This window comes from Micrasema longulum, unplaced genomic scaffold (genome assembly GCF_059751315.1).
Source record: "Micrasema longulum isolate JH-2025_06_02 unplaced genomic scaffold, ASM5975131v1 h1tg002327l, whole genome shotgun sequence".
Taxonomy (NCBI): Eukaryota; Metazoa; Arthropoda; class Insecta; order Trichoptera; family Brachycentridae; genus Micrasema; species Micrasema longulum.
Genome location: NW_028279477.1, coordinates 1 through 25267, shown reverse-complemented (window position 1 = coordinate 25267; position 25267 = coordinate 1). Strand labels below are relative to the sequence as shown.

Sequence of the window (25267 nt, the reverse complement as noted above, 5' to 3'; positions counted from 1 at the left end):
TGTTTGAAAATACATATTTCTTCCATTTTTCCGTCTTTAGATTTTTGTGAAGTTAAAGAGCTGAAACCTTTATTTTTAATGCTGGTGAGATTCATCTGATTAAATTAATAAATTTATGTTTTTATACTTTTTCTTGGATCAGTCGGTTTTATCCACAATATTTTGAGTTTATCCAAAAAAAAAAAAATGTTGAACAAGTTGGATATTACAAACATAAGCAGAATGGTGAATGTTACACAGTGTGGCATGTCCATTTAAATCAGCTTATCGGGTCATAAACCCTGTAAATGCCTAGACTTTCATATTGCCTTCTCTGTTGCAATGAATGTCAATGGTACTTTCATCGTTTCCACGTTTTGATGGTGTCTGGGGCAAAATATGAACTCAGGAAACTAACAAATAATGTGATTTAAATGAAAAGGCAATGAACTTCATTCTTATGATGTGTGTTCTGGGGTAGATCGCCGTAGGGGGTAGCGTAATACACTTCCCTTATAAAAGGTGTGGCTATTTAACGTGTACGATGGCTCGTATTGATAGACGCACCCTTAAATTGTACTCAACTTGGAATGTTACAAAAATAACCACTACCCTGAGATATTTATAAACTACAACACTTTTTACCAAATGCTTTTCTTTGAACAGCAATAATACTACTTGCCACATTAAAAAATCAAGGACAGATGTAGGAAGTCCAAAATATTATGACTTTCCTTCTTCTATATTATATATATATTAATGTCCTAATATTAACATAAATCTAATTATCATTAAACTGTTTACTGACTATCAATATTTTATATATATATATATATATTTATATATTTCATCACAACAGGTGGTAACGAAAAAGATTGCAGAACATTTTCAATTTTGTAAAGAACCAGAAGATTTGTTGATAAAAGTTCAAGCAAAATCACCCACAACACAATCATTGAACCAAAAACCAACCACCGCAGCAGTACATCTGATTATCATCATCTAATTGTCATCATATGATTATCTCTATGCACCTCTTTGCACCTCTTTCTTCTTTCTCTGGTTGTCATTCGAGGAAGATCCATGGAGATCGCAAACTGTTTAAAAACCATGTGTTCAGAGGATTTAGTACCAAACTTCGTTGAATTCACAGGTCCGATATGAATTTTGTTGTGCGATCGGGTATTGTACTGGTGGATGTCTACATTGATGGTGGGTTTGATGTAGCTGTGCATTAATTCTAAAATCGTATTAAGGACAGTGCTAGTAATAGGAAAACATGCTAAAAGGGGTGATTTTGTTTCAAAATATTGGGACCGCATTGTTAGTTTGGCCAATTTTCTTTTTTATACCTCGTCGCTCTTTTTTTAAAGGATTTTAAAGATATTTTCGTTCAATGTAACGTTGTATTGGTTATGTAAACTTTTTTTATGACTATCGCAAATTTGATGAAAATTAAAACTTTTCATCTTTGTATTTCTGTTGCCTTTTGTCCTGACGTAATACGTGATGTTCCGTAACTTCTTTTGGTATCCATACTCTTTATTCCTTTTCATTAATTTTGATATTGTTGTCTATCTCGTGTATGATAATATCTGTATTTTTATTTACATATATAATGCAGCTTCTGATCGATTGTGGAATCACAATCAACTGTGTACGTGCTATTGTGCCTCTTAGTGTTTTATCGAATTGAGCTTAATCAATATTATGTCTATTGTTTTAGGCACACGTGGTTTCCGCCTTCGAGCAGAGTTTATCCAACATGACCCAACGACTACAACAGCTTACTGCAACTGCTGAAAGAAAGGTATTTATAAAAAAACCCTTAAAAATATCCAGCTTTCTTAAACAACTCAGAGGAGTAAAATCGCTAAACGGTTATATTTTTGGTAACTACCAAATACTTATTACATGATCACCAAGTTTATAAAATTATCTGCCGTCTTATTATACCCTCTGCTTTATCTTTTTTAATTACTATAAGTGGGGTTCCACAGGGAACCCATTTGGGTCCATTGTTATTTTGTATTAATTTAAAATAAATGATGGATAAACTGTTATCAGACGATTGATTGACTAGCAAAAAAAATATTTTCAAATCTAAAAAACAACTAATTAATATTTCTCCACAATTGATGTGAAAAAAATGTCATCTTAAAACAGCTAAATTTGATTAGAGTTAATGCAATTCCATGTTCATTGCATCTCAAGTGTAGCAACAGCCTGTCGCAAAAGCTCAAGGAAATAAATTCCAAAATTAAAAAAGGTAAGCAGACGATGTAGTATAGTCTATCAAAATTGCGTTTTACCCACAAAATTCTACTCACAAAGCTGATAAATAGTAAAATTGCCTCAAAACACACTTGTGTAGTGAGGCAGGTAATCGCGAAATCAAACATTTTGTTAAATTTCGATCATTCATTTTGTTCAAATGTTCAATCACATTTTTTTTAGTTAAGAGTTTTTGTCTGAAAAAAGCTGATCATTATATCATGACATAATCATTGATTAAGTCATAATGATTGATGAGCAGAAGAAAAAAAAAGATTTCTTTCAAAGTATCATTATGTGGTTATCGTTTGACTATGAGACAAAGTATCGGATTGCCAGACATTGATCCCAGTTCAAAAACTAAAAGAGAATTCGGCAGCTGTCTGCACTTTGGATTTAGTACTTAGTACTAATGTATAGAAAGCACTTCTTCAGACTAGCGATGCGCGTAACCGTTTAATTGATATAACCGGTCATCGGTTAACCGATTGATGGTCAATCAGTTATTTTTTATTTACCTTTCAAAAATCACAACTTGATAGACTATTCACGAAAACTATGATTGAATAAGGGTTCTTAAACACGTTTAAAATAAAAATAATAATCGTTGCATCGGTTAACCGTTCCTGATACTTGTTTTCGATTATTAAACTAAACCTTAAGATAATCGATTAACTGCAGGTAATTCGTAACGTTTATAAATATAATGAATTGGGTAGCTTTTGGAAAACTTAGACACTAAAAAGATTCTGATTTGTCTGAAAAGGAAAACATATGAATCGTGTATACTGCCAGTGACTACATGTGCATTAGATGCCATAGACCTTACAAAAAAAAAAGAAAATTTGCAACGAAAATTTTTAAAATACCTAGATTATAAAAACAATAAAACGCTTTGCACTTAAAGCCAATCTGCTAAACAAAATGGATTTTTACCCTTGAAAATAGACGCACTATATCTGAATTATGCTTTTATATAAATTATTAAATAATAAAGTAGACTCTTCTAACCTACTCTCCAAAATTAATCTTAATGTCCCCTTTCGCGTGACAAGAAATAAGTATTTATTCCATCTGCCAGTCTGTAGCACTAACTATGCACAACACTCTTTCCTCTATCGTTCTTGCTCTAACTGCAATGCTTTTTTCCATCTATTGATATATTTAACACGCCCCTTAAATTGTGTATCTGGGAAGCATGTTTTCAAGAGATGGAAGAGTAGAAAAAGATGTTGAAAGAAGAGTGAATGCGGGTAACAAAATGATCGGAGCACTAAGCACAGTAATTTCTAATAAAAATATGTCAATCGAAGCTAAACTGGCAGTGCACAACGGAGTTTTAGTCCCAACACTTATGTATGGAAGTGAAACAAGGAACTGGCAGAGGAAGGATGAAAGCCGAGTGAACTCGGTTGAAATGCGATCTCTTAGACGAATGTGTGGGAAATCAATGTATGACAGGGTTACGAATGATGAAATCAGGCGAGAGTGTAAATCTGAGACAAGTATAATTGATAAGATTAAGAAAGGGTCTCTGAGATGGTTTGGTCACGTGGAACGAATGGACGACGAGAGAATGGTAAAACAAGTATATATGGCAAAAATGAACGGCAACGTTAGACGAGGACGACCAAGGAAGACGTGGCATGATCAGATAAACCAAAATCTTTAGTCTGCCCATGTCAAAAGCAGACAGAACCGAAGGGCATGTATGACAAGATGTATGAATGTGGAAGAGGCTAGGATTGTATGCCAGGATAGACGTGTGTGGCGGTCCATTCTCTCTGCCTACCCCTACGGGGAAATGGCGTGATGGTAGTAGTAGTAGTAGAATTAAGACTGATTCTTTCTGGCTACGATACGATTCCACTCGCTATTTAATAATGCTCACACTTACACACATCTGAACACTTACTCCCACATACACACAAACACACCTATATACTTACTCTCATACAAATACACATAAAAACACCCTTTTATTGTACCACAATTTAATATGTATGATTTTTATTTAGAAACTTCGCTGGTCTGTCATTAAACCGTATCTTGATCGGGTTGTGGTCCCGTGGCTAGTGTCTCGGACTCACGGACCAAAGGTCTGTGGTTCGAATCCCACTCTACCACAACTTGATTCCATTTTCTAATAGTGAGTTATTTACAACTCGTTGAAAATGGCCCTCAAAATTAAATATTTGGGTAAATCATAAGAACGCAAATATATATATATTTTTTTTTAATATTTTTTATGTTATTATATCATTATCGACTGTTTGTTTCTGTAAAATAAATAAATAAATAAATAAATGAAAAGAAATTTAGAAATGAAAGGTCTATGCTTGGTATAAGCCTAAGAATAAGAAATTAGGAACAGAACCAGAATAGCGGATATCGTGGATCGCGTAGCTAGACTGAAGTGGCAATGGGCAGGACATGTTGCGAGACAAGACCCCTCAAGATGGACCCCTAAAATTTTAAGATGGAGGCCTTGGGAGAATAAGAGAGGCGTCGGAAGACCTCAAAAAAGAAGGTCCGACGTCATAGTCGCTGTGGGAGGTAAAACTTGGCTGCAAGCAGCAACCGACCGAAAGAAATGGAGGAATATGGAAGAGGCCTTTATCCAGCCGCGGAGGACAGAAGGCTGAAGAAGATAAATATAATCGAATAATAACGTTGTGCCAATAATCCTAATATTATACCGATCATGTACAAACATGACTACTCGGAACGTCGGACATTTTTTCACGCTTCCGAGATTATCGAAGTAACACCTGCCTAGACAGTTCGGTACCAAATTCAACCACAAACCACTTCACTGTGGTTTCATTAATCGGCCAGTTATTAAAAATATTTTTTAACTCTTGGCCTGAGCCACTCTGTAACTGATACGTTAATTCTTCGTGAACCACGTCTCCATAGATCTGTTTAGAAAACTTAATCTGGCGTGAATAGTGAAACGAAAAAAAAATGTAAAATCAAAGATGAAAGATTAATGATAACCAAATTAGAGTCCAAAATGTTGAAAGCTCTTGTCAAGTTAGAATTTCAAAATTAATAATTCCTTAATTCAATAGTAAAATATTGCGAACGATCATTACTAGTTGCTGTCCCCTAGGGTGGTATTCTGAATCTTCTCTACCCCCTAGAGAGTGGTTAATTTGGGGATTTTTATTATTCTATGTAACGACACTTTGCTTTATACAGGATGTTCATTAAACCCTGTTACATCCGAAACCGCGATGATCAGTATCAGCAAGAAGACATATTGTCACATTAAATATTTTTTTAGAACGAATAAAATTTAAAAAAATAAAATATCAAAAAAAGCAAATGGTTGCTTACTTCTACATGGGAGAAACCCTGAGGGGGAGGGGGAAGGGGAAACAGATACTGCGCCGCGCTCCCCTCACTTCTCCCCTGCAGAAGTAAGCAACCATTTGTTTTTTTTAAATATGCTAATATGTCTTCTTGACCATACTGATCATTGTGGTTTTGGATGTGACAGGGTTTAAAGAACACCCTGTATAATAGCCACACTAATGATTAAACGTCAAATGATATATAAAACCGTTAAAAAAACGAAAAAAACTAAGATGGTTTGATCAATTCAACCCAATTAAGTGTTTTGGGTAATAATGTTCTAAAAAAAATCTTCATATACGGTTTCACGCGTCCGTATTTATTTGACATTTAATAATCAGTGTGGCCATAAATGAAGCAAAGTTTTAGTGTAATGCAAAAAATAAAAATCTGTAAATAAATTACTTTACTTTATACACGGTTTTTCAGGGCCAGACCGCGAAACTTCAGAGGAACATTCCTCATGGTAAGCTAAGCTTTAAAAAAAATCCTAGTAAAATTTTTACAAAAAATCGTTAGTAAAAAAAAAAAATGTTTACTCAAAATGTAGTAAATCCTTAATTTCTCGGACAAGCAGTCCCTCCACAAACTCTTACCCTTCTCTTACCCAGCCGCTTCCCTTGTCCGCGTCTGTGCCTCGATTATGAACGCTATCTTCATCTGTATATATCGAGACGGTATACTTAACTTCTGTACTATCTGTATCTTACCTCGGTATGTTCTACCTACTTGTCATATCGACATCATATGATCGAAACAAGCCAATGGAATGACCGCAAACAATCAATCCGCGTTCCTTACGTCATTATCATTAAAAATAGTTCTCATTTTAAGTTTAAATAGGCTTCTATAAAAAAAAGTGCTCACTTCAAAGCGACTATAAACTCCAATAAATCCCAATTAATCAAAAAATGCTTGCTTGAACATGAATTTTGCATGACTTTTGGAAATCACCTAGACGGTACGCTTAAAGATCGTCTGTATGTATCTACCGATCGACTACAAAGCCGGCTCCTATAACGTCTCGATACATACACTCAGAAAGATAGTAAAGCAGATGGAAAAAAAAAATAACTAAAATATTTTTTTAGAGTGGTAACTTTCTGACGCATATAATCTGTGTCTGACGCCTAGATACTATTATTTGTTAATAGGACAGAACCTAGCTTAAATTTTGATAAATCACAATTAAAGGAAAATTGCTCGGTGGAACAAAATTTTTGACACTTTTAATGCGATGTACTCTCATCAAAACTTGATGGGGGGGGTATCGGTACTATACCTTTGTAGTCGGTCGGGAGACTTTTACCTTCAACTATGACGTCATACTGAAGCTACGTCATTTTAGAGCGTAGATATGTGTACCGTGACGTACGCTTCCCCTTGATTCATATCGATGTACCTATACAAAACTTGAAGGTGGGGGGTCGGTAGTATATCTTTATAATCGCTAGAGGGAATTTATCTTCAACTATACCGTCAAGGTGAAGGTATGACGTTTTTATCTTCCCATCATAATCGAGGCCCTGGTGCGTATCACTTCGTTGGTCGAATATGTTTTTATTGCATTTTTGGTCTAGGGGAGGGGGGGGGGGTTGCGGAAGGGATGCTAATCCGAGAAATCAAAGATTTACTCCATTTTGAGATCATTATTATTATTTATTTTTTTTATAACATTTTGGAAAAGTTTTATTAGGATTTTTTTAAAGCTTACCATGAGAAATGTTCTTTTGAAGTTTCGCAGTTTGGCCCTGAAAAACCGTGTATACGTGTACTTGTGTGCGCTGTAATGCGATGGAATGGAACTTCGGAAAAGAGTGCGAAAGTCACACGGCATAATGACCACGAAAAAGTCATAGTGCAATTCGAGTATTGTCGGACCAACCGTCCACACCGATCTGGGTACGATTGCCCGTCGCCCGAGCGACTGACGCGCAATTATTATCTACAAAAACACGTCAAATTAGTCTGTAATCCGTTTCACGCGCCATCCGCAAGCAAAGCATTTGACTGATGATGATGGCCTTGTACAAAGAAACAATAATTATGGAATATAGCGCATTAAAACATAAACATAATACAGCGCGTGTGGTCCAAATTCGGCCATCTTGTAACCCGATATAGTTGAGGTTATCCAAAACTAACATTTTCATTTTAATTGTTTGGGATCTTTGTCAGGTTGTTTTATGCGTTGTTTTGTGTAATATCTATTACATGGATGACCTTCGTGTATCCGTGTAAAACAAATTATTATTTTTGTATGAAAATATTTTTTTTATGGAATTATACAGGGTGTTCTATAAACCCTGTCACACCCGAAACCACGATGATCAGTATGAGCAAAAAGACATATTGGCACATTAAAATAATTTTTTAGAACGAATATTATTTTTTTTAAATAAAATATTTAAAAAATCAAATGGTTGCTTTCTTCTGCAGGGGAGAAGCGAGGAGGGGGAGGGGGAGTTGTGTTGTTGTGTATTGTTGTGGTGCAAAAAAAAAAATGTTAACCGCGCGGCCGCGCCCCCTCGCTTCTCCCCTGCAGAAGTAAACAACCATTTGATTCTTTTAATATTTTATTTTATTAAATTTTATTCGTCCTAAATATTTTTTTAAAATATGCTAACGTGTCTTCTTGTCCATACTGATCTCTGTGGTTTCGGATGTGACGGGGTTTAAAGAACTCCCTGTATAAACGGCTAACGCCGACTATTTCGTGGTAAGAAATTTCGGCCCTTCGGGCCTCGGTTAATAGAGGGGATGTTCTGATATTTTTTTAAAACATTTTTTAAGTAATAAAGGTCTATGAAATACATATATTACCAGTAAAAAAATATTTTTTTGCTATTTATTAGTAGCTTAAAAATGCATGAGAAGATGTATGAATGTAGAGGAAGCGAGATCTGTATGCAAAGATATAGTGTTGTGGCGTTCTATCCTCTCTGCCTACCCTTACGGGGAAACGGCGTGATGGTTTGTTTGTTTGTTTGTTAAAAAATATTTTTTAATATGTAATTTTGAATTCCCGCAAAAACGGTAATTGCATTGGCCACGCCCCGTAGTACGTCACGATGAAAGCCGAGTGAACTGGTTAAAATGCGATCTCTTAGACGAATGTGTGGAAAATCAATGTATGACAGGGTTACGAATGACGAAATCAGGCGAGAGTGTAAATCTGAGTCAGGTTAAATTGACAAGATTAAGACAGGGTCTCTGAGATGGTTTGTAGAACGAATGGACGACGATAGAATGGTAAAACGAGTATATTTGGCGGGAATGAACGGTAACGTGAGACGAGGACGACCAAGAAAGACGTGGCATGACCGAAATCTTAAGTTTGGCCATGTCAAAAGCAGGCAGAACCGAAGGGCATGTATGACAAGATGTATGAATGTGGAAGAAGATGATGTAGAAATGTATGCCAGTATAGACGTGTGTGGCGGTCCATTCTCTCTGCCTACCCCTACGGAGAATTGGCGTGATAATAATAATAATAATAATGTTTGAATAATTTATATAGCGCCATTTTTGTGAAAAAAACCTCAAGGGCGCTGTACAATAAATAAATATCCCAACACGTCTTGCTGCTACAGAGCGCATGGACGGTTGGCATTCTAGTTCCTCGTCTCCAATTATGATGTATAGGAGCTAGATAACAGCACGTTTTGCAGCTACAGAGCGCATGGACAATAAGAAATCTAGCCCCTATTTACATTTTTATTTTCAAACAAGAAATTAAAAATTATACATCATTATATATGTGTAAATGTGTGGTTTTTCCTGTCCCCAGGACTCTGAACTGACGCAGCTCCGGCAGACTATCGAACTCCTACGGAAGCAGTCCATCCAGGCCGGCCTGACGAGTGCCCACATGGCCTCCATGGGGATCAAACAGGACACAGTCAGTGGGCCCAATCAGGTAATAATTTAGTCTCACCTTTCTTGCATATTTTTCCGCATATTTCGAGAAATAACGCCCTCGCAAAGATTTCGAAGATCCAGTTTTTCGTGAACACTTCAATGAAGAAGAGATCTTCGATAAAATCCGGGGAAATTCCATAGCGAAAGGACAATAATGAGGAACTTAAGTCCTACGGGAAATTGGATACAAAAAATGTTTTCTTACGCGGGGTAAAAATGAGAGCATTAAATTGTACGGCAAAGTTTCTTGAAAATGTACAGAAAAAATAATAAAAAATATTTTGGTAAAAACGCACTACTTTAAATGACGTCACTGGTTCATGTGAATCAACCTATGATCTGAGAGCTATGGAAGATTTCCGGTCTGCTTGTCGCTTCTGGACCAATAGGAAGAACTGAATGAGAATAAGCGGAAATGAACCTCTGACGTCACACGCGGAGTTATTTCAGAAATACAAAACTTTAAAAAATCGTAGCGCCGATAATACGATATGTAAAAATTAAAAAAAAAAAATTTGACTTAGTTTAACAGTCTATTAACAAATAAAAAATTTGAAAAAAACCACTGAACTTCCTCATTATTGAGATATTCGAAATCTCCATTGAAGGAGTGTTCCTGAGATATTTGCGAAAAACTTTGAAAAAATAATTGAGTTTTGTAATTACGCTTCATCAACTCAATGGAGAATGCTACGTTTGCGGTGTCAAGTAGTAAAATTGAAATCTGTTTTTGCAAGATTTAGAGACGGTTTTGAATTACGCTATTATTGTAGGTAGGTTTTATGTATAGTTTATTTCAACAATGTTTGAGTATGTCCAAATGCTGCAGACTGTCTGGATTTCCTCCCTACGGAGTTGTTCATATTTAAACTTATTGCAACATAGGGGTAAAACATTTTTGAGAAGGGAATGTGGCAGTCTAGGCATTTACAGGGCTCATGACCTGTCATTGGCTGGTTCAAGTGGCCACTTTACACACTGTAACATTCACCATTCTGCCCATGTTTGAACATCCACATTGCCTCAACTCTTCCATCTGTTGACTTTTGTGAAGTAAAGGAGCTGAAACCTTTATTAGCAGATGGAAGAGTTGAGGAAATGTGGATGTTCAAACATGGGCAGAATGGTGAATGTTACAGTGTGTAAAGTGGCCACTTGAACCAGCCAACGACATTTGGACAAACTCAAACATTGTTAAATTAAGTACCTGGTAAAAGAAGAAGTATAAAAATTGGAAAATTGTTTTCAAGCGTTGCCTAGTATGTGATTTGGTTCAGCCGGATGAATCTCACCCACATTATAAAGGTTTCATCTCCTTTACTTCACAAAAGTCAACAGATGGAAGAGTTGGGGAAATGTGGTTGTTCAAACATGGGCAGAATGATGAATGTTACACGGTGTGTAAAGTGGCCACTTAAACCAGCCAATGACAGGTCATAAGCCCTGTAAATGCCTAGACTTCCATATTCGCTTCTCAAAAATGTTTTCCCTTTCTGTTGCAATAAGTTTATTTTGTCAATAACTAATTTTCTATTTTTGGTGAAGATTTTTTAATTTTGCTGCTAATACCCTCAATTGTAAACTTTCGGTTTTACTACTACTATGACCACTACCACCACGCCATTTCTCCGTAGGGGTAGGCAGAGAGAATGAACCGCCACACACGTCTATCCCGGCATACATTTCTAGCTTCTTCCACATTCATACATCTTGTCATACACGCCCTTCGGTTCTGCCTGCTTTTACCTGCTTTTTGCAAACGCGCTAACCACTATAACACAAGTTGGGCACAAAATTATTGATAAATTAAATAATTAAATAAAATATGATTTGGACAGAAAAGTAACACTCTGTATGCAAGCTGTAAATCTGTGTGAGTACTGTGTTCGCCTTAACTTAAATTGAGTTACCTATACTACGCATATGCGAAACTGTGATAGCAAAAAATACAAACAGAACTGGCTTTGTAATATTGATTTTATTTTGTGGTATACTGTTGTATGGTAAATCAAAACATGTGTCTGTTTATGCTTAAATACTCAGGCTTCTATATTACTTTTTTTTAAATCCTCTATTTGTTTTGTAAATAATGTCGTCTTATTTTTACATTAGACCTGCAACGTAACCCTGGTCTTTAGGCGTTAAAAATTATTTTATGAACAGGTGTTCCTCAAGGTAGCCGATTTGGCCCTCAACTGTTTTTCTTCTTTGTAGGAGCTTCCTAAACAGCCCAGCACAACAGGCAGTATCGGTTCTGGCAGTGGAAGCAACATGACCCGTCACCTCTCCACAGATAGTGTCAACAGCTTGAACAGTCTCAGCAGTGGGTGTTCTTCGGCACAGGACAAAAAGCACAAAAAGAAAGGATGGGTACGTTATAATTTTAACACTTTATGCAATTGAGACAGTAGATGAAATGAAATGGAATCCGCTTATTGTGATCACTATGGGATCTATACCTTTTGTTAACAATAATCGGTTGATAACATTAAGCAAGGATACCAAAAAATAATGCAAAACTTTATTTTTACACAAAAAACAACTTAAGAAAACAATAAATGTATTTTAAAAACTCTTTGATGCAGTTGAATTTCGCACATTATTTAGAACCATAGAAGCCGACTAAACTACATAAATAAGTAGTTTTACATTTTGGCCATTAATTACTCTGTAGACGTAGCTTAGTACGCAACTGCCGATTTCAATTAAATCATTTATTTATTTATTTTACAGTAATAAATAGTCGACAATGATATAATAACATAAAAAAGATACGGTTTAAGGACAGACCAGCAAAGTTTCTAAATAAAAATCATACATATTAAATTGTGGTACAACAAAAGGGTGTGTTTATGTATATTTGTATGAGAGTAAGTGTATAGGTGTGTATGTGGGAGTAAGTGATCAGGTGTGTGTAAGTGTGAGCATCATTAAAGAGCGTGTGGGATTGTATCGCAGCCAGAAAGAATCAGTCTTAATTTATTTTAAAATAAATTAAGGAGCATGTTAAATATATCAATAGATGAAAAAAAGCATTATAGTTAGAGCAAGAACGATTGAGGAAAGAGTGTTGTGCATAGTTAGTGCTACAGACTGGCAGATGAAATAAATACTTATTTCTTGTCACGCGAAAGGGGACATTAAGATTAATTTTGGAGAGTAGGTTAAAAGAGTCTACTTTACTATTTAATAATTTATATAAAAAGCATAATTCAGATATAGTGCGTCTATTTTCAAGGGTAAAAAATCCATCCATCCTCAGATGTGGTGTGCGTTATGTGGTAGGCAAGCTTTGTCGTTCTGTAATGTATAAAAAAAAGTATATGAGTCTAATGGTACGTTTTTTTTTCAATATTCTAAGTTAATTAACCCTTATTTATTTAGCAGATTGGCTGTAAGTGCAAAGCGTTTTATTGTTTTTAGAATCTAGGTATTTAAAAAAAATTCGTTGAACATTTTCAATCCTTTCTGTGTTTGTTATGTATTATGCCGTGTTGTGTCGTTTTAAGTGTCAAAATACTGCTGGGATTTAAAGGGAATAGGGTGGGATCACATTTCATGTGTAAGTAGCGAATTCACAAATAATACTATTTAAGAATTCGATTATTTTACTGTCTCTCAGATTGTGAGATAAAACAAAATGGAAGTTTTGTTAGTATTGCTAGGGTAGTCGAATTTTTGATGAAAGTACCTTTTTTTACAGTCCAGTCAGTAAACAATTTTTTGTGGTAAACACAAAATCAACGTATATTTGTGTTATGATAATAATTGTTCGCGGCCTGGCAACATTTTTTTTATTTTTTTTTATTATTAATAAAACACATAATACAAAAATTACATATTATACTCCCAGGAGTTATTAGAAACTCATTTGGGACCGTACGTAAGAAAAAACATTTTTTTGACAATACATAATATACAACAACAAACAACAAACCATCACGCCATTTCCCCGTAGGGGTAGGCAGAGAGGATAGAATGCCATAACACTCTATCTTGGCATACAGACCTTGCTTCCTCTACATTCATACATCTTCTTATGCACGCACGCCGATTATTCCTACTTTTGACATGTCCATATTCAAGTATTTGATGGACTTGATCGTGCCATGTCTTTCTCGGTCTTCCTCGTTTTCTGCATCCATCAACATTTGCATCGTAGATCCTTTTAGTCGTTCTTTCGCTGTCCATTCGCTCTACATGTCCAAACCAACGCAGCACCCCTTTCTTAATTCTGTCAATAATGCATGTCTCAGCCTTACACACTTCACTACACTACACACTACATAATATCATACAAATTAATACATCCGAAATAAAAAGAAAACATTATTGTATAAGAAACACCATCTTATGTAAACTACATTACGCTGCCACTTCAACGCAATGCGCGCAGGCGGGATCTCGTGCAGGGGGGTAGTGGGAAAACTTTCGGACACAGTGTGATGCATGCAAGCTTGGTTCTACGCGCCTTCTGGTATTTTATAATTCTATGGAAATTAGATATAAAAAGAAAAATGTATCGAAATGAATAGATTCGTAAAGTTTAAAATTAATACATGTCGGTAAACGTATATTTTTAATCTTTTTTAAGGCTGGATTCTGATAAAAAGTAAGGAAATCATACGATTTCACCATTTCAAAATTTTGCCCATAAAAAGAATTAAGCAAATAAATATTAGACAAATTCAATCATTTTCTATGGTAATCTGTTCTCAGAGAAACATCTGGAATAACGTGTCCCTGTTTTCAGTTGAGGTCTTCGTTTACAAAGGCCTTTTCGAGAAACGCCAAGATCTCCAAGACGTCCAAGCACTCCTCACTCGGCCACCTGTCTCCTTCGCACGATCCCGGGGTCCTGGGAGACCACCAGCACCAGCACGGAGTCATCCGGGAAGGATCCAACGAGAACAGCCTGGAGAACTCGCACGAGATATTGGCCGACACTATGGCGGACATGAAGCACGACGCTTCCGACAAGGAAGGCCTGCTGAATGGCAGCAATGCTTCGAACGACACAGGTGAATTAAAACAAAGTAACAAACTAATGTAATGATTAGGGTCCTAGAAGATTATATGGAATTGTATATTTTGTCTTTCTACAGTTTAGCATATTCTACTGAAAACCCACTGGTGCTATTTTTACAGATCTTAATAATTATTATTCTGGATATTATTCTACAGCACCATACAATAAACGTCCTCAAACGTCTTGCAGCTACAGAGCACATAGGCGGTTGGGATTCAGTTCCCATCCAGTTGGAATAATCCAACAAACAAACTGGGTTGTGGTCACGTGATAGTTAGTATTGTGGACTCACGGCCAAAGGTTCAAATCCCACTCTACGAAAACTCGATTTCCATTTTTCCAGCACAAGTTATTTACGACTTTTAGGAAATGGTCTGAAAATTTAAATATTATATTAGTAAACAATAAGTATTTCTCTTTTAAAAAAATAAAAAATATGTGCAATTTCGGTATCGTACAGAAGCTAGAATGCAATACGTCTTGCAGTTACAGAGCACACTGACCCTTAAAAATCTAGCCCCCATTTACATTTTACAAATAAAGTGACTGGTGTGTTTTTAACAAAATTACAAATAAATTATAGATTACTATATATCAACTATAATTCTTTTTTTTCATATATTGATATATTTAACACGCCCCTTCATAAATTAAGACTTATTCTATCTGGCTGCAATACGAGACAGACACAGAGGGCGCTGTCAAAGAATGCTAGAGAGATCGCTCTCTTATCCACACCTACAGCCTCCTAGCAAATACAAAAATCAAATTGGGAATATCTTTTAACAGATAATTTTGTCTTAGCTCTAAAAGTTCAACATCTTGAAATGTTGGTAGGAAGAAAAAAAATTGAGTAATTTTTTTTCTTTCTAAAGGTCAAACCACACTACTGCACTTATGCGGCACTGCGTGACAAAATTTTGTACAAAGAGTTCATCTCTGCTTACTCCTACAAGAAAACAAAGCGATGATCTGATTGTTTAGTTTGTTCATACATTCAACTAACCTTATTTCATGGTTTGAAAAAATTCTAACAATGTTAAATAATACGACTAATTTTCATAAGGACTTTGGCTTAATCCTTTATTTTCTGCAGATGGCAGCCGCTGCGACCCTCAGCTGGTGGATGAACTGAAGAAGCAGCTCCGAGAGAAGGATCTCGTCCTGACTGATATAAGATTAGAAGCCCTTAGTTCTGCTCACCAGCTAGAAAATCTCAAAGACACGGTCATCAAAATGCGGGTATGTGTCTAAACATGTTCTTGTACGAGGGTTGCTACTTAAGTTTTGAGATAGAAGAATAAAAACAAATATTTCTAATCGAAAATGGCTTTATTGTTTTTCAAAATATTCTCCTTGAAGATCAATATACTTTTGCATGCGATTGAACCAATTTTCAAATTGGTATGCAGGAATAAGATACATTTTAGAGAAGGGAATATGGAAGTCTAGGCATTTACAGGGCTTACGACTTAAACATGTATATAACATTTACCATCTTGCCTATGTTTTAACATCCATATTTCTTCAATTCTTCCATCTGTTGATTTAAGTGAAATTGAATTCTCTTCTCTAAAATAGTCTCCATCCCTGTTGTAATGTGTTAATCTTTATGACTCCTTAGTCTACAAACATTTGGACAAATTCAAAACATTATAATATTATATATAACAGATATGGCAAGTGCGTCAAATTTAAGTCAGAAGTTATAACATCGCTTGTTTCTTGAATGCTTTCCTTTGCTGTAAGAACACATCAACAGTACTGTTTAGGAAGATTTAGTTTTTTTTATACTTGAGAACTGTTCTGAGGATCCTTGGCAGAGTTACAATGAAAGCATCCACCCCTTTCCCGAAACTGTTCATAAAGACTTGTGTCTTTCTTCAGTTTCGCATACCAATATCAATTTTTTAAAAACTAATTAAGCGAAAATTTAATATTTCTTTACAATCAAACCGCGGAAATAACAAAACAAAGAAACTTTAAAAGCTTTCATTGTACCCCTCACTGCAGTATTGTCAATTTGTGATCAATCAAATACACCTTGGCCGAGTTGAAAAATACTCTTCAGTGAAGACAGCTTTGGTACGCAAATTACGCTAAGGTACATTGTCGTTGATCTGAGCGTCGATACCATGGGCATGTATTTTTCTGTCGAAGTTTCGATGTCGATGTACCCAGCCGTATAAATAAATAATTGGATTGTTTTAATCTTTTCTAGAACGAAATGTTGAACCTGAAGCAGAACAACGAGAGACTGCAGCGACTAGTCCGACCCAAGTCTCTGGCCGGGAGCCACGCATCCCTGGCCAGCGGAGCCAACCCCCCCTCGCCACCCGCCCCCGCTTCCCATGATGACTCCCGAAGGTTTAGTGCAGCAGATGCCCAGCGGCCCTCCGCAGATAATGTAAGTATATTGGGACTATCAACTGTTTTTCCCTTAAGCCTGGGAGTAGTTAACCTAAAAATATCCTCATGTTTCGGTGCTGGTGGAATACACATGCAAAAATGAAAGATTTAAAATCTTAAAAATAAAATATTCATTAGTGGCTGCTTCTAGTTGAAGTTAAAAGTAATAATATTGATAATATAAATAATATTTATATATAATTTTAATCTAATTGCTAAAAACAGAGAAAAACCATTAGTTGACGCTCACAGCGCGAGCAAGAAGACCACTCTTAACGACGCTCCAAGAGCTACAGGCCGCTGCTGGTAATACTACTGGATACTTGGCTATCGGTCTGCTTGTAGATATATTGTGACGGGTTCCCATAAATTATTAAATTTTTTTTTATAAAAAGGAATATTTGCGTTCTTATGATTAACCCAAATATTTAATTTTGAGGGCCATTTTCAACGAGTTGTAAATAACTCACTATTAGAAAATGGAATCAAGTTGGGGTAGAGTGGGATTCGAACCACAGACCTTTGGTCCGTGAGTCCGAGACACTAGCCACAGGACCACAACCTGATTAGTTCTCGCCTTTCAAGCCCAGGCCTTTAAAGAGCCAGGCTACCGAGCGGACGATGATTGTTCTCATATTTCTAAATCTCCCTTCCAAGTCCAGATCCTTGAAGTATCAGGCTATTAGGAAGGCGGCAAGCGCTCTAACATCCTCAGGTTCAACCAGTGGTCTCACACATCACATTCTGTGTGAATTCACAATAACTTGTGATCTAAAATGCGAATCCCAGATTATCAAAATGATCAATTGTACTAACTCCGTTGAATACCTTATAAGAACATTGCCCCATATAACCAGTATGTGTTGTGGAAAAAAAATCGTCTTGGTTAAAACATCAGTTTACACTTTATATTTATTTGTTTAATTTTAGCAGGAGTTGGAACACCGCCCGTTAGAGCTCGACTTCATCACATCCACGCCGACCCTGGACTACAAGATAGCCTCTCCCGGGGGGCTGTACGGAGCTCAGGACGCGGGGGAGGAGGTGGAACACGGCCTGATGATGACCACCGGGCGGCTCAGCGGAGTGGACTGCCAGGACTCGCTGCTGCCGGCCCCCAAGTGTCGCGAGTTGGCCATGGGGGAAGCCATCGCCGACCTAGGTGAGTAGATAGCAAAAATGACTCGTCTTAAAAGCAGTTTTGATAGGGGAATACGGATATGGTCTTGAGATATTTAGATATCTTCGCCACTAACACGGGTGTGGGGTGAAGAAATGAGACGAAGAGTTGAGGAAATGCGGTTAGCACGTTTGCACACCTTGCAAGAAGTCTCAGGTTCGATTTCCAACGGGGTTGAAATGACATATGTATTTTTAATATTTAAAGCATTAACTTTGTGGTCAAACATTGTACTACGTGTTATTAAATATTTGTATATAATCACTTACCGACTTTTCTGTCTACTGGTTTTGAGACATACCTGACTCTTCGTCACTCACTCTACACCTTCACCATAGTTGATGCACAGAAATGTTGTGAGATGTGAGAATATTTTTTTACTCTCGTAATAGGCCTTGCTGCTGCATTGAAAACAGATTGAGGTTTATCAGTTTGGTATTTTGGGAGATTTGCGTATATTCCATTACAGTAATCTAGACGCGAAACGACATAAGCATTTACAAGAGCTTTAGTTGCGTCTATAGGAATATTTCCCCGCATAGATTAGATCTGTCGGAGATGGAAGAAACCAGCACTTACTAGAGAATAAAGAGGAAGATCTGAATCTAAATGAGCACCCAGTAGTTTAACATTTATACAAGGGGTAAGATCACAACCTGTGATTGAAATTGGAGATCGGTCTAAAAGGTGTTGTCGCTTTTTTGTCGCTGTCAATAGAAGCTCAGTTTTAGATGGATTGAGTTTGAGTCTGTTTGATGACATCCAGTTATTGATGGTTTGAATGCATTGAGACACGCGATTATCTTACCTTCTTGTAATGAAAATTATTAAGATACGCCGTGGTTAGTGTACCACGCCCTGCGCACCTCATGGGGGAAGGGAACGATTTTACTTTCTCTAGAATGTGGCACCTAAGTGTAAGGCTGAACACCTAACTTTTGTGTGATGGATGATCGAGATAAGCTGAGATTAAAGTTTTAATCCAGTGCCCTATGCAGCACTTATGATAATTAAATTATCCCGTATGCTAATTTCTGTTTTTATTATTAGGTTTGAACGAAAACAGCGCAGACATCAGTGACGGCAAAAAAATCGCCATCGCCGTGTACCTCGGCCAACCGGACACTTTCCCTCGCTACTACGAGGAAGTCTGCGAGTCGCTCAACACCTGCGACTCCAGGTTCTACTCCAATCGCTCATCGGCCGCCTTCGCCAACTGCCAGCCCCAATCGGAGTTCATACAAGACCCCGCCCTGTCGCGGCTCTCGCTGCAGAACCCGCCCAGCCCGGAAAAGGAAAACGGAACCGAATACCAGAACCAGTCTAACACAAACAGCTTGAAGAGCAACAAATCGACGCACAGCACCTTCAAGAACAGCTACGAAAACAGCAGCTCCGCAATCAACTGCAATGAGTTCGTGATCGCGTACACGTACATCTCTGGCAAAACGACTTGGCAAAATCTGGATTACACCGTTCGGAAAACATTCAAAGATTACCTTTCTCGGATTGATCCCGGGACCAATTTGGGCTTGAATACCGATTCTATTACTTCGTACCATCTCGGAGAAGCCACGAGAGGACCGGAAGTCGGGTTTCCGGAGTTGTTGCCCTGCGGGTACATCATCGGAACGGTGAAAACGTTGTACATATGTCTGCAGGGAGTCGGGAGTCTGGCTTTTGATAGTTTGATACCAAAGAATATTGTATATAGGTAAGCAGATTTAATTTATCTTTTTTATTCTATAGTTTTAACTAATTAGAAACTGGCATTGCAAGAAAGATATCTAGCAAATATTTTTGCTTAATTAGACTTGAATAATTAAATTGCGACTACATTGCGGCTCGCTATGACACGCCACATTGGAACCCTGTCCATAAAAAATACGTAGAAGTGATATGCTCCAGATAGGGCCACAATACACCGCTACACAATAATGTATTCCTAACTTTATGTATTTGTTATATTTATGTTGAATTATTTTCCAGATATGTTTCCTTACTGAGCGAGCATCGCAGGGTGATCTTATGTGGACCAAGTGGAACCGGGAAGTCTTACCTGGCCGCGAGGTTGGCGGAATTCCACGTAGCTAGAACTGCCGCCCACCTCAACCCGGCCGAAGCCATCGCCACCTTCAAGTATGTCAATTGCATTATGGATAATCTATGTTTGTGCAGACAAAAAAACCCTCATGTATATCTCGTAAATTTACAATGGGCTGGATCCATTTGATGAACAGTAGCTGTGCACAATGGATGGATGTCATATCTTCGTAACTATTAAAGATATAGATTTACAAATTTGCCACAATCTGCTTGACTTACAACTTTCACAAGAATCTGACGATATCAATGTTTCTCTTTTGGCTGATACCGTGTGTGTTGGATTTGTTATGAAGTTTCGGCTACCATTGCAGGAGCCATCTTCAGGATGAACTGTGCGTTTTGTAGAAAAATTTATGTGTTTATGTTCTAGTAATTTGTACCGTGTCGCAGTCGGCAGTAGGCACATTTCTATTCATTTTTGTAGTATGTAGTGCTGGGAACCATGTTGAGTTTAATTTAAGCCCGTCATCTTTGTTTATGTTATTTGGGTGTCTGTGTATTTCAATTGCCTCTTTTATTATTCGTGCACTGTAATTTACTGGGTTTATGTAAAAATTTCGGTTCGAAGGCGAAAAAATGTCCGGTGTCAATAAAGTGTTCCACTATTGCGAATTTATCAGGATGCCCAAGTTTACACGCTCTTTTGTGTTCGTCAATCCTTTTCTTTGCTGTGCGTCCTGTTAAATTAAACTCAACATGGTTCCCAGCATGACACACTACAAAAACTGTGCCTACTGCCGACTGCTACACGGTACAAATTCTACTACATAAACACATACTTTTTTCTACAAAACACACAGTTTACCCTTGAAGATGGCTTATGCAATGGTAGCCAAAACGTCCAACAAATCTAACACATACAGTATCTCCCAAAAAAAAAAACATATTGATAATAGTGACTGTGAAAACCTTCGCATCCGACGATATGCTTATCTAATTTGTCATTTCTGTTTGTCCGTAGTGTGGAGCACAAATCGTCCAAGGAGTTGCGGCAGTACCTGAGCAATATGGCGGAGCAGGGAGGCGGGGAGCTGGTGCTGCCCTCTGTGCTGATCCTTGACAACTTGCACCACGCCAGCGCTCTAGCTGACGTCTTCAGCGGACTACTGGGGGCCAGGAGAACAAACCTGCCTTGCATTATCGGTAACGTCTTTAATAATAATAATACAAGCTTTCTTCTTCATGTAAGAGTGCACCCTTTTTTAAGTGGTTAAAGGAAAGATAATGATATAACTAGAAATAGAAATATTGATGTTCAAACATCGGCAGAGTGGTGAATGTTGCAAAATGTGTGAAGTGATCACTAAAACCTGCCACACTCCTAACGCAGGTGACAAGAATAATTTATAATTATTTCATTTCGTCGACCCTTTCGATAATTTCCCCATCAATATTCACATTCATTCAATAATAGACAGGACATGTTGCGAGACAAGACCCCACAAGATGGACCCCAAATATTTTAAGATGTACACCTTGGGAAAATAAGAGAGGCATCGGAAGACCTCAAAAAATATGGTCCGACAACATAGCCGCTGTGGGGGTTAAAAATTGGCTGCAAGCAGCATCAAAACAAAAGAAATGGAAGGATATGGAAGAGGCCTGTATCCAGCAGTGGAGGACAGAAGGCTGAAGAAGAATTCAATATTTTTAGTCCTTACAGACATAAGTCCCAACTCCATGGGTCTAAAAGTCCTGTGTTGAGTTGGGACGAGCAATTAGTTGACACAGACACACGAGTATATCATCACAAATATTATATATAATTAGAAACACAACAATAATAATAACAATAAAAAACAAATACATATATGGCACATCAATATGGTAAACAGTAAACTCAAACATTCGGAAAATCATCATGGAGTCTCCCCCTCAAATCCCTCCCACTAAGGAAAATCCGGTCCTTAACTCCTCTCTTGAAAATAGTTTTTGTCCTCGAGAGCTTAATACGCTCTTCCAAAATATTGAACACTCTCGGTGCGATAAAGCAGAGATGTCTCTTAGCAAAAGTCGTACGGGTTTTGGGTATGACATAATTCGTGCTCTGGAAAAACCTCGTACAAACATTTGCTGAGATCTCTCCTTACACTCGATGAAGACCCATGCCAGATCCATAATGAACTTGCAGAACCATTAGGAGTTGATCACACAACATTTATTTAATATTTATTAGGAATGATTTAAAAGTAAGGAAATTGGGTGCCGTACGAATTGAAGCCGAGAAACGTCGAACATAAACAGCGAGAATTTATTTAAGTCCCCAATATATCATGTGTAATTTTTATTTTCAGGAACCATGTCTCAAGCAACATGTAACACCACAAATCTCCAGCTGCATCACAATTTTCGGTGGCTCCTCACAGCCAATCACATGGAACCGGTAAAAGGATTCCTTGCAAGGTATGTATTTTTCTTTCTCAAAACTGAAGAAAGTTCTAAAAGTGTGTATCTTAAATCTTTAACTGTTTTAAAAAATGCCCTACTGTAGTAGATTAATAGCACTGGGACTAACTTCATTGAAGGAGCAAAGGAGGAGAGAAGACTTGATAGAGACATACAAGATCCTAAACGGCCACTATCATATTGCATTATAGCATACTCAAGTTTACCTATACCACATTTCTCTACCAGAGTGGTTTCATTTAGAGTCAATAAAAAAAATCATGCTATTTCCTCGCAGGGGGTTTAAAACCACCGCTGGAAAGAAAGTTTTGCTCGGGATTGAGGTGGAATTGGGGGCGATAGAGCTAATGGCAATTTTATTGAGGTACATTGCAGTTTATGTATGGATGCAGAGTGAGCCATGGTCTTTTGTTTGTAGAAAAGGAGATGTTGGTGACAATACTTTATTGATTGAATCTTCTTTTAGGTATCTCCGCCGCAAGCAGCTGGTGGCCGAGCTGGGAGGATGCTCCCGCTGCCCCCGCCTGTCCTCCGTACTGGAGTGGCTCCCGGGAGTCTGGCAGCACGTCAACTCCTTCCTGGAGGCACACTCCTCCTCCGACGTCACCGTGGGGCCGCGCCTCTTTCTGGGCTGCCCCCTGGACCTGGCTGCCAGTCAGGTAACTAACTACCAGTCTGAAGATGCCCATTAGAGGGTGAAAGCGCTAATTGGTCAAACAAATAAGTGGAAGTATACCAAGTATTTTTTAAATTAATAACTTACATGTAAATATAAGTTATTACATCATTACAAGCACTCACTTTATACTGGGGTTCTTCACCTTATTGTTCGAACTTCTCGCGGGCAGGGTCTATGCAAGACTGGGTTAAACAAGGCAATTAAAGTTGAACAGGGTGGGTTTGTATAACTTGAATGAAGAAGAAAATTGTGAAGTGCGAGGATCCAAAATTACAATGGCCATTACTTGAACAACTTATCAGCGATGCAGCAATCACATGCACTTGCGGTGACAGCCAACACCTCATTGCCGTAGAAAAAGGAATGGTTACCCACAGTGAAGTTGTAACATTCTGATCAGAGCTCAATGGGTAATTTAAAATTGTATCAGAGCAACCTTATAGTCCTTAAAATATAGCTTGATTAGAACGACAGCTGTCAAACTAATTTCATTAGTGATGCGAAATTACTGATCACTGATCAAATCGATTTTATCAGCTATTTAATGGAATCATGAAACTCTGTTTCCGAAAATTGATATAAAAATCGCAAAAACAAGCCTGTTATAGTGTGTCATTTCACCCAGACGTGGGATTTTAGCGGGGTTTGCAGGGAGACATGCAATTAACAGGACAATATTGTCTTGTCTCAGCTCCATGAACTGCCTCAACGGCACAGAACAGGACAATAGGATAATACAATTTGGATGTAGTTCTAATCTGGAACGCTCTAAAAATGAATACACGACAATGCACACTACGATATGTGACATGCGATGCCTCAAGTGGCAGAAAAATGAACTGAAAAACGAACAATCAGATGCGATTTGTATCCAAACAAAACATTACGGCTGATCGGTCAGCCGGAATGCAATACGGGTAATCATTGACTGGCCCTTTTACAATACGGAGCCGTTTTGTAATTTGGCATGCCAATATGTATTCCTTCTAAAATGACAATCCGGCTGCGACATATGTACTGGAAAAATACATTATATAAATATTTCTGTATGGCCTTTTCATTGAAATATTAATTCACGTACAATTTGTTGTTTCTAGGCTTGGTTTACATCAGTATGGAACTATTCCGTAGTTCCGTACCTCGTGGAGGCTGCGCGGGAAGGCGTGGCTTTGTATGGACGTCGCGGCGCGTGGGCAGATCCCGCTAAATTCGTCCGTGACACCTACCCCTGGTCCGACCCGATTGCCGCGCAGGTAATGTTATAATCTTTACTTCAATGAATTATTATAAGTATTCAGAATCCTAGTGCTGACCCTTGCATGGGAGCGAAGTAGGCTGAATCACCCAACAAACAATGTATATTAGATCCGATAAATAAATAGAGGCTTAGCGGGTTATTCCTTTAAAAAAATAAAAAAAAGAATTTTCAAGAAATTTCACCGTACAATGTTAATGCTTTAATTTTTGTCGCGCGTAAAAATACATTTTTTATGTTCAATTTCCAGTAGGGCTGAAGTTCCTCATTAAAATAAAATACAACTGAAGAGATTCGGAGTCGGGTTGTGGTCCCGTGGCTAGTGTTGCGGACTTACGGATCAGAGGTCCGAGGTTCGAACCCTATTCTATCCGAACTCGATTCCTATTTTCTGATAGGGAGTTATTTTACAACTCTGTGAAAATGGCCCCAAAAAATCGAAATATTTGGGTAAATAATAAGAAGGCAAATGTTTCCTTTTTTACAATTAAAACAAAAAAACAATTAAAGCTATGACAAAAGTAATAATAACTACCTCGAGACCAGATCTGGTCTATTTTACAAAAACAAATAAATAAACCATCAAGCCGTTTCTCCGTAGGGGTAGGCAGAGAGGATAGAACGCCATATCACTATCTTTGCATACATACCTCGCTTCCTCTGCATTCA

At 37.6% G+C, this 25267-nt stretch overlaps 1 protein-coding gene across 1 annotated transcript in view; it reads left to right on the top strand.

Annotated features, from left to right (window-relative positions):
- Positions 1-24596, top strand: part of sick (sickie) — a gene marked incomplete at its 3' end in the record, with an annotated part of 277888 nt that extends 253292 nt beyond the window's left edge. Inside the window, exons 18-30 of the mRNA XM_088240015.1 lie at positions 1706-1789; positions 9404-9532; positions 11749-11904; positions 14288-14555; positions 15660-15805; positions 16785-16970; positions 17903-18134; positions 19203-19866; positions 20142-20291; positions 21220-21401; positions 22553-22661; positions 23131-23323; positions 24441-24596. Coding sequence (XP_088096141.1) covers positions 1706-1789; positions 9404-9532; positions 11749-11904; positions 14288-14555; positions 15660-15805; positions 16785-16970; positions 17903-18134; positions 19203-19866; positions 20142-20291; positions 21220-21401; positions 22553-22661; positions 23131-23323; positions 24441-24596 — 2655 coding nt within the window. The remainder of the gene's footprint in view (positions 1-1705; positions 1790-9403; positions 9533-11748; positions 11905-14287; positions 14556-15659; positions 15806-16784; positions 16971-17902; positions 18135-19202; positions 19867-20141; positions 20292-21219; positions 21402-22552; positions 22662-23130; positions 23324-24440) is intronic.
- Between the last annotated feature and the right edge of the window lie 671 nt (positions 24597-25267).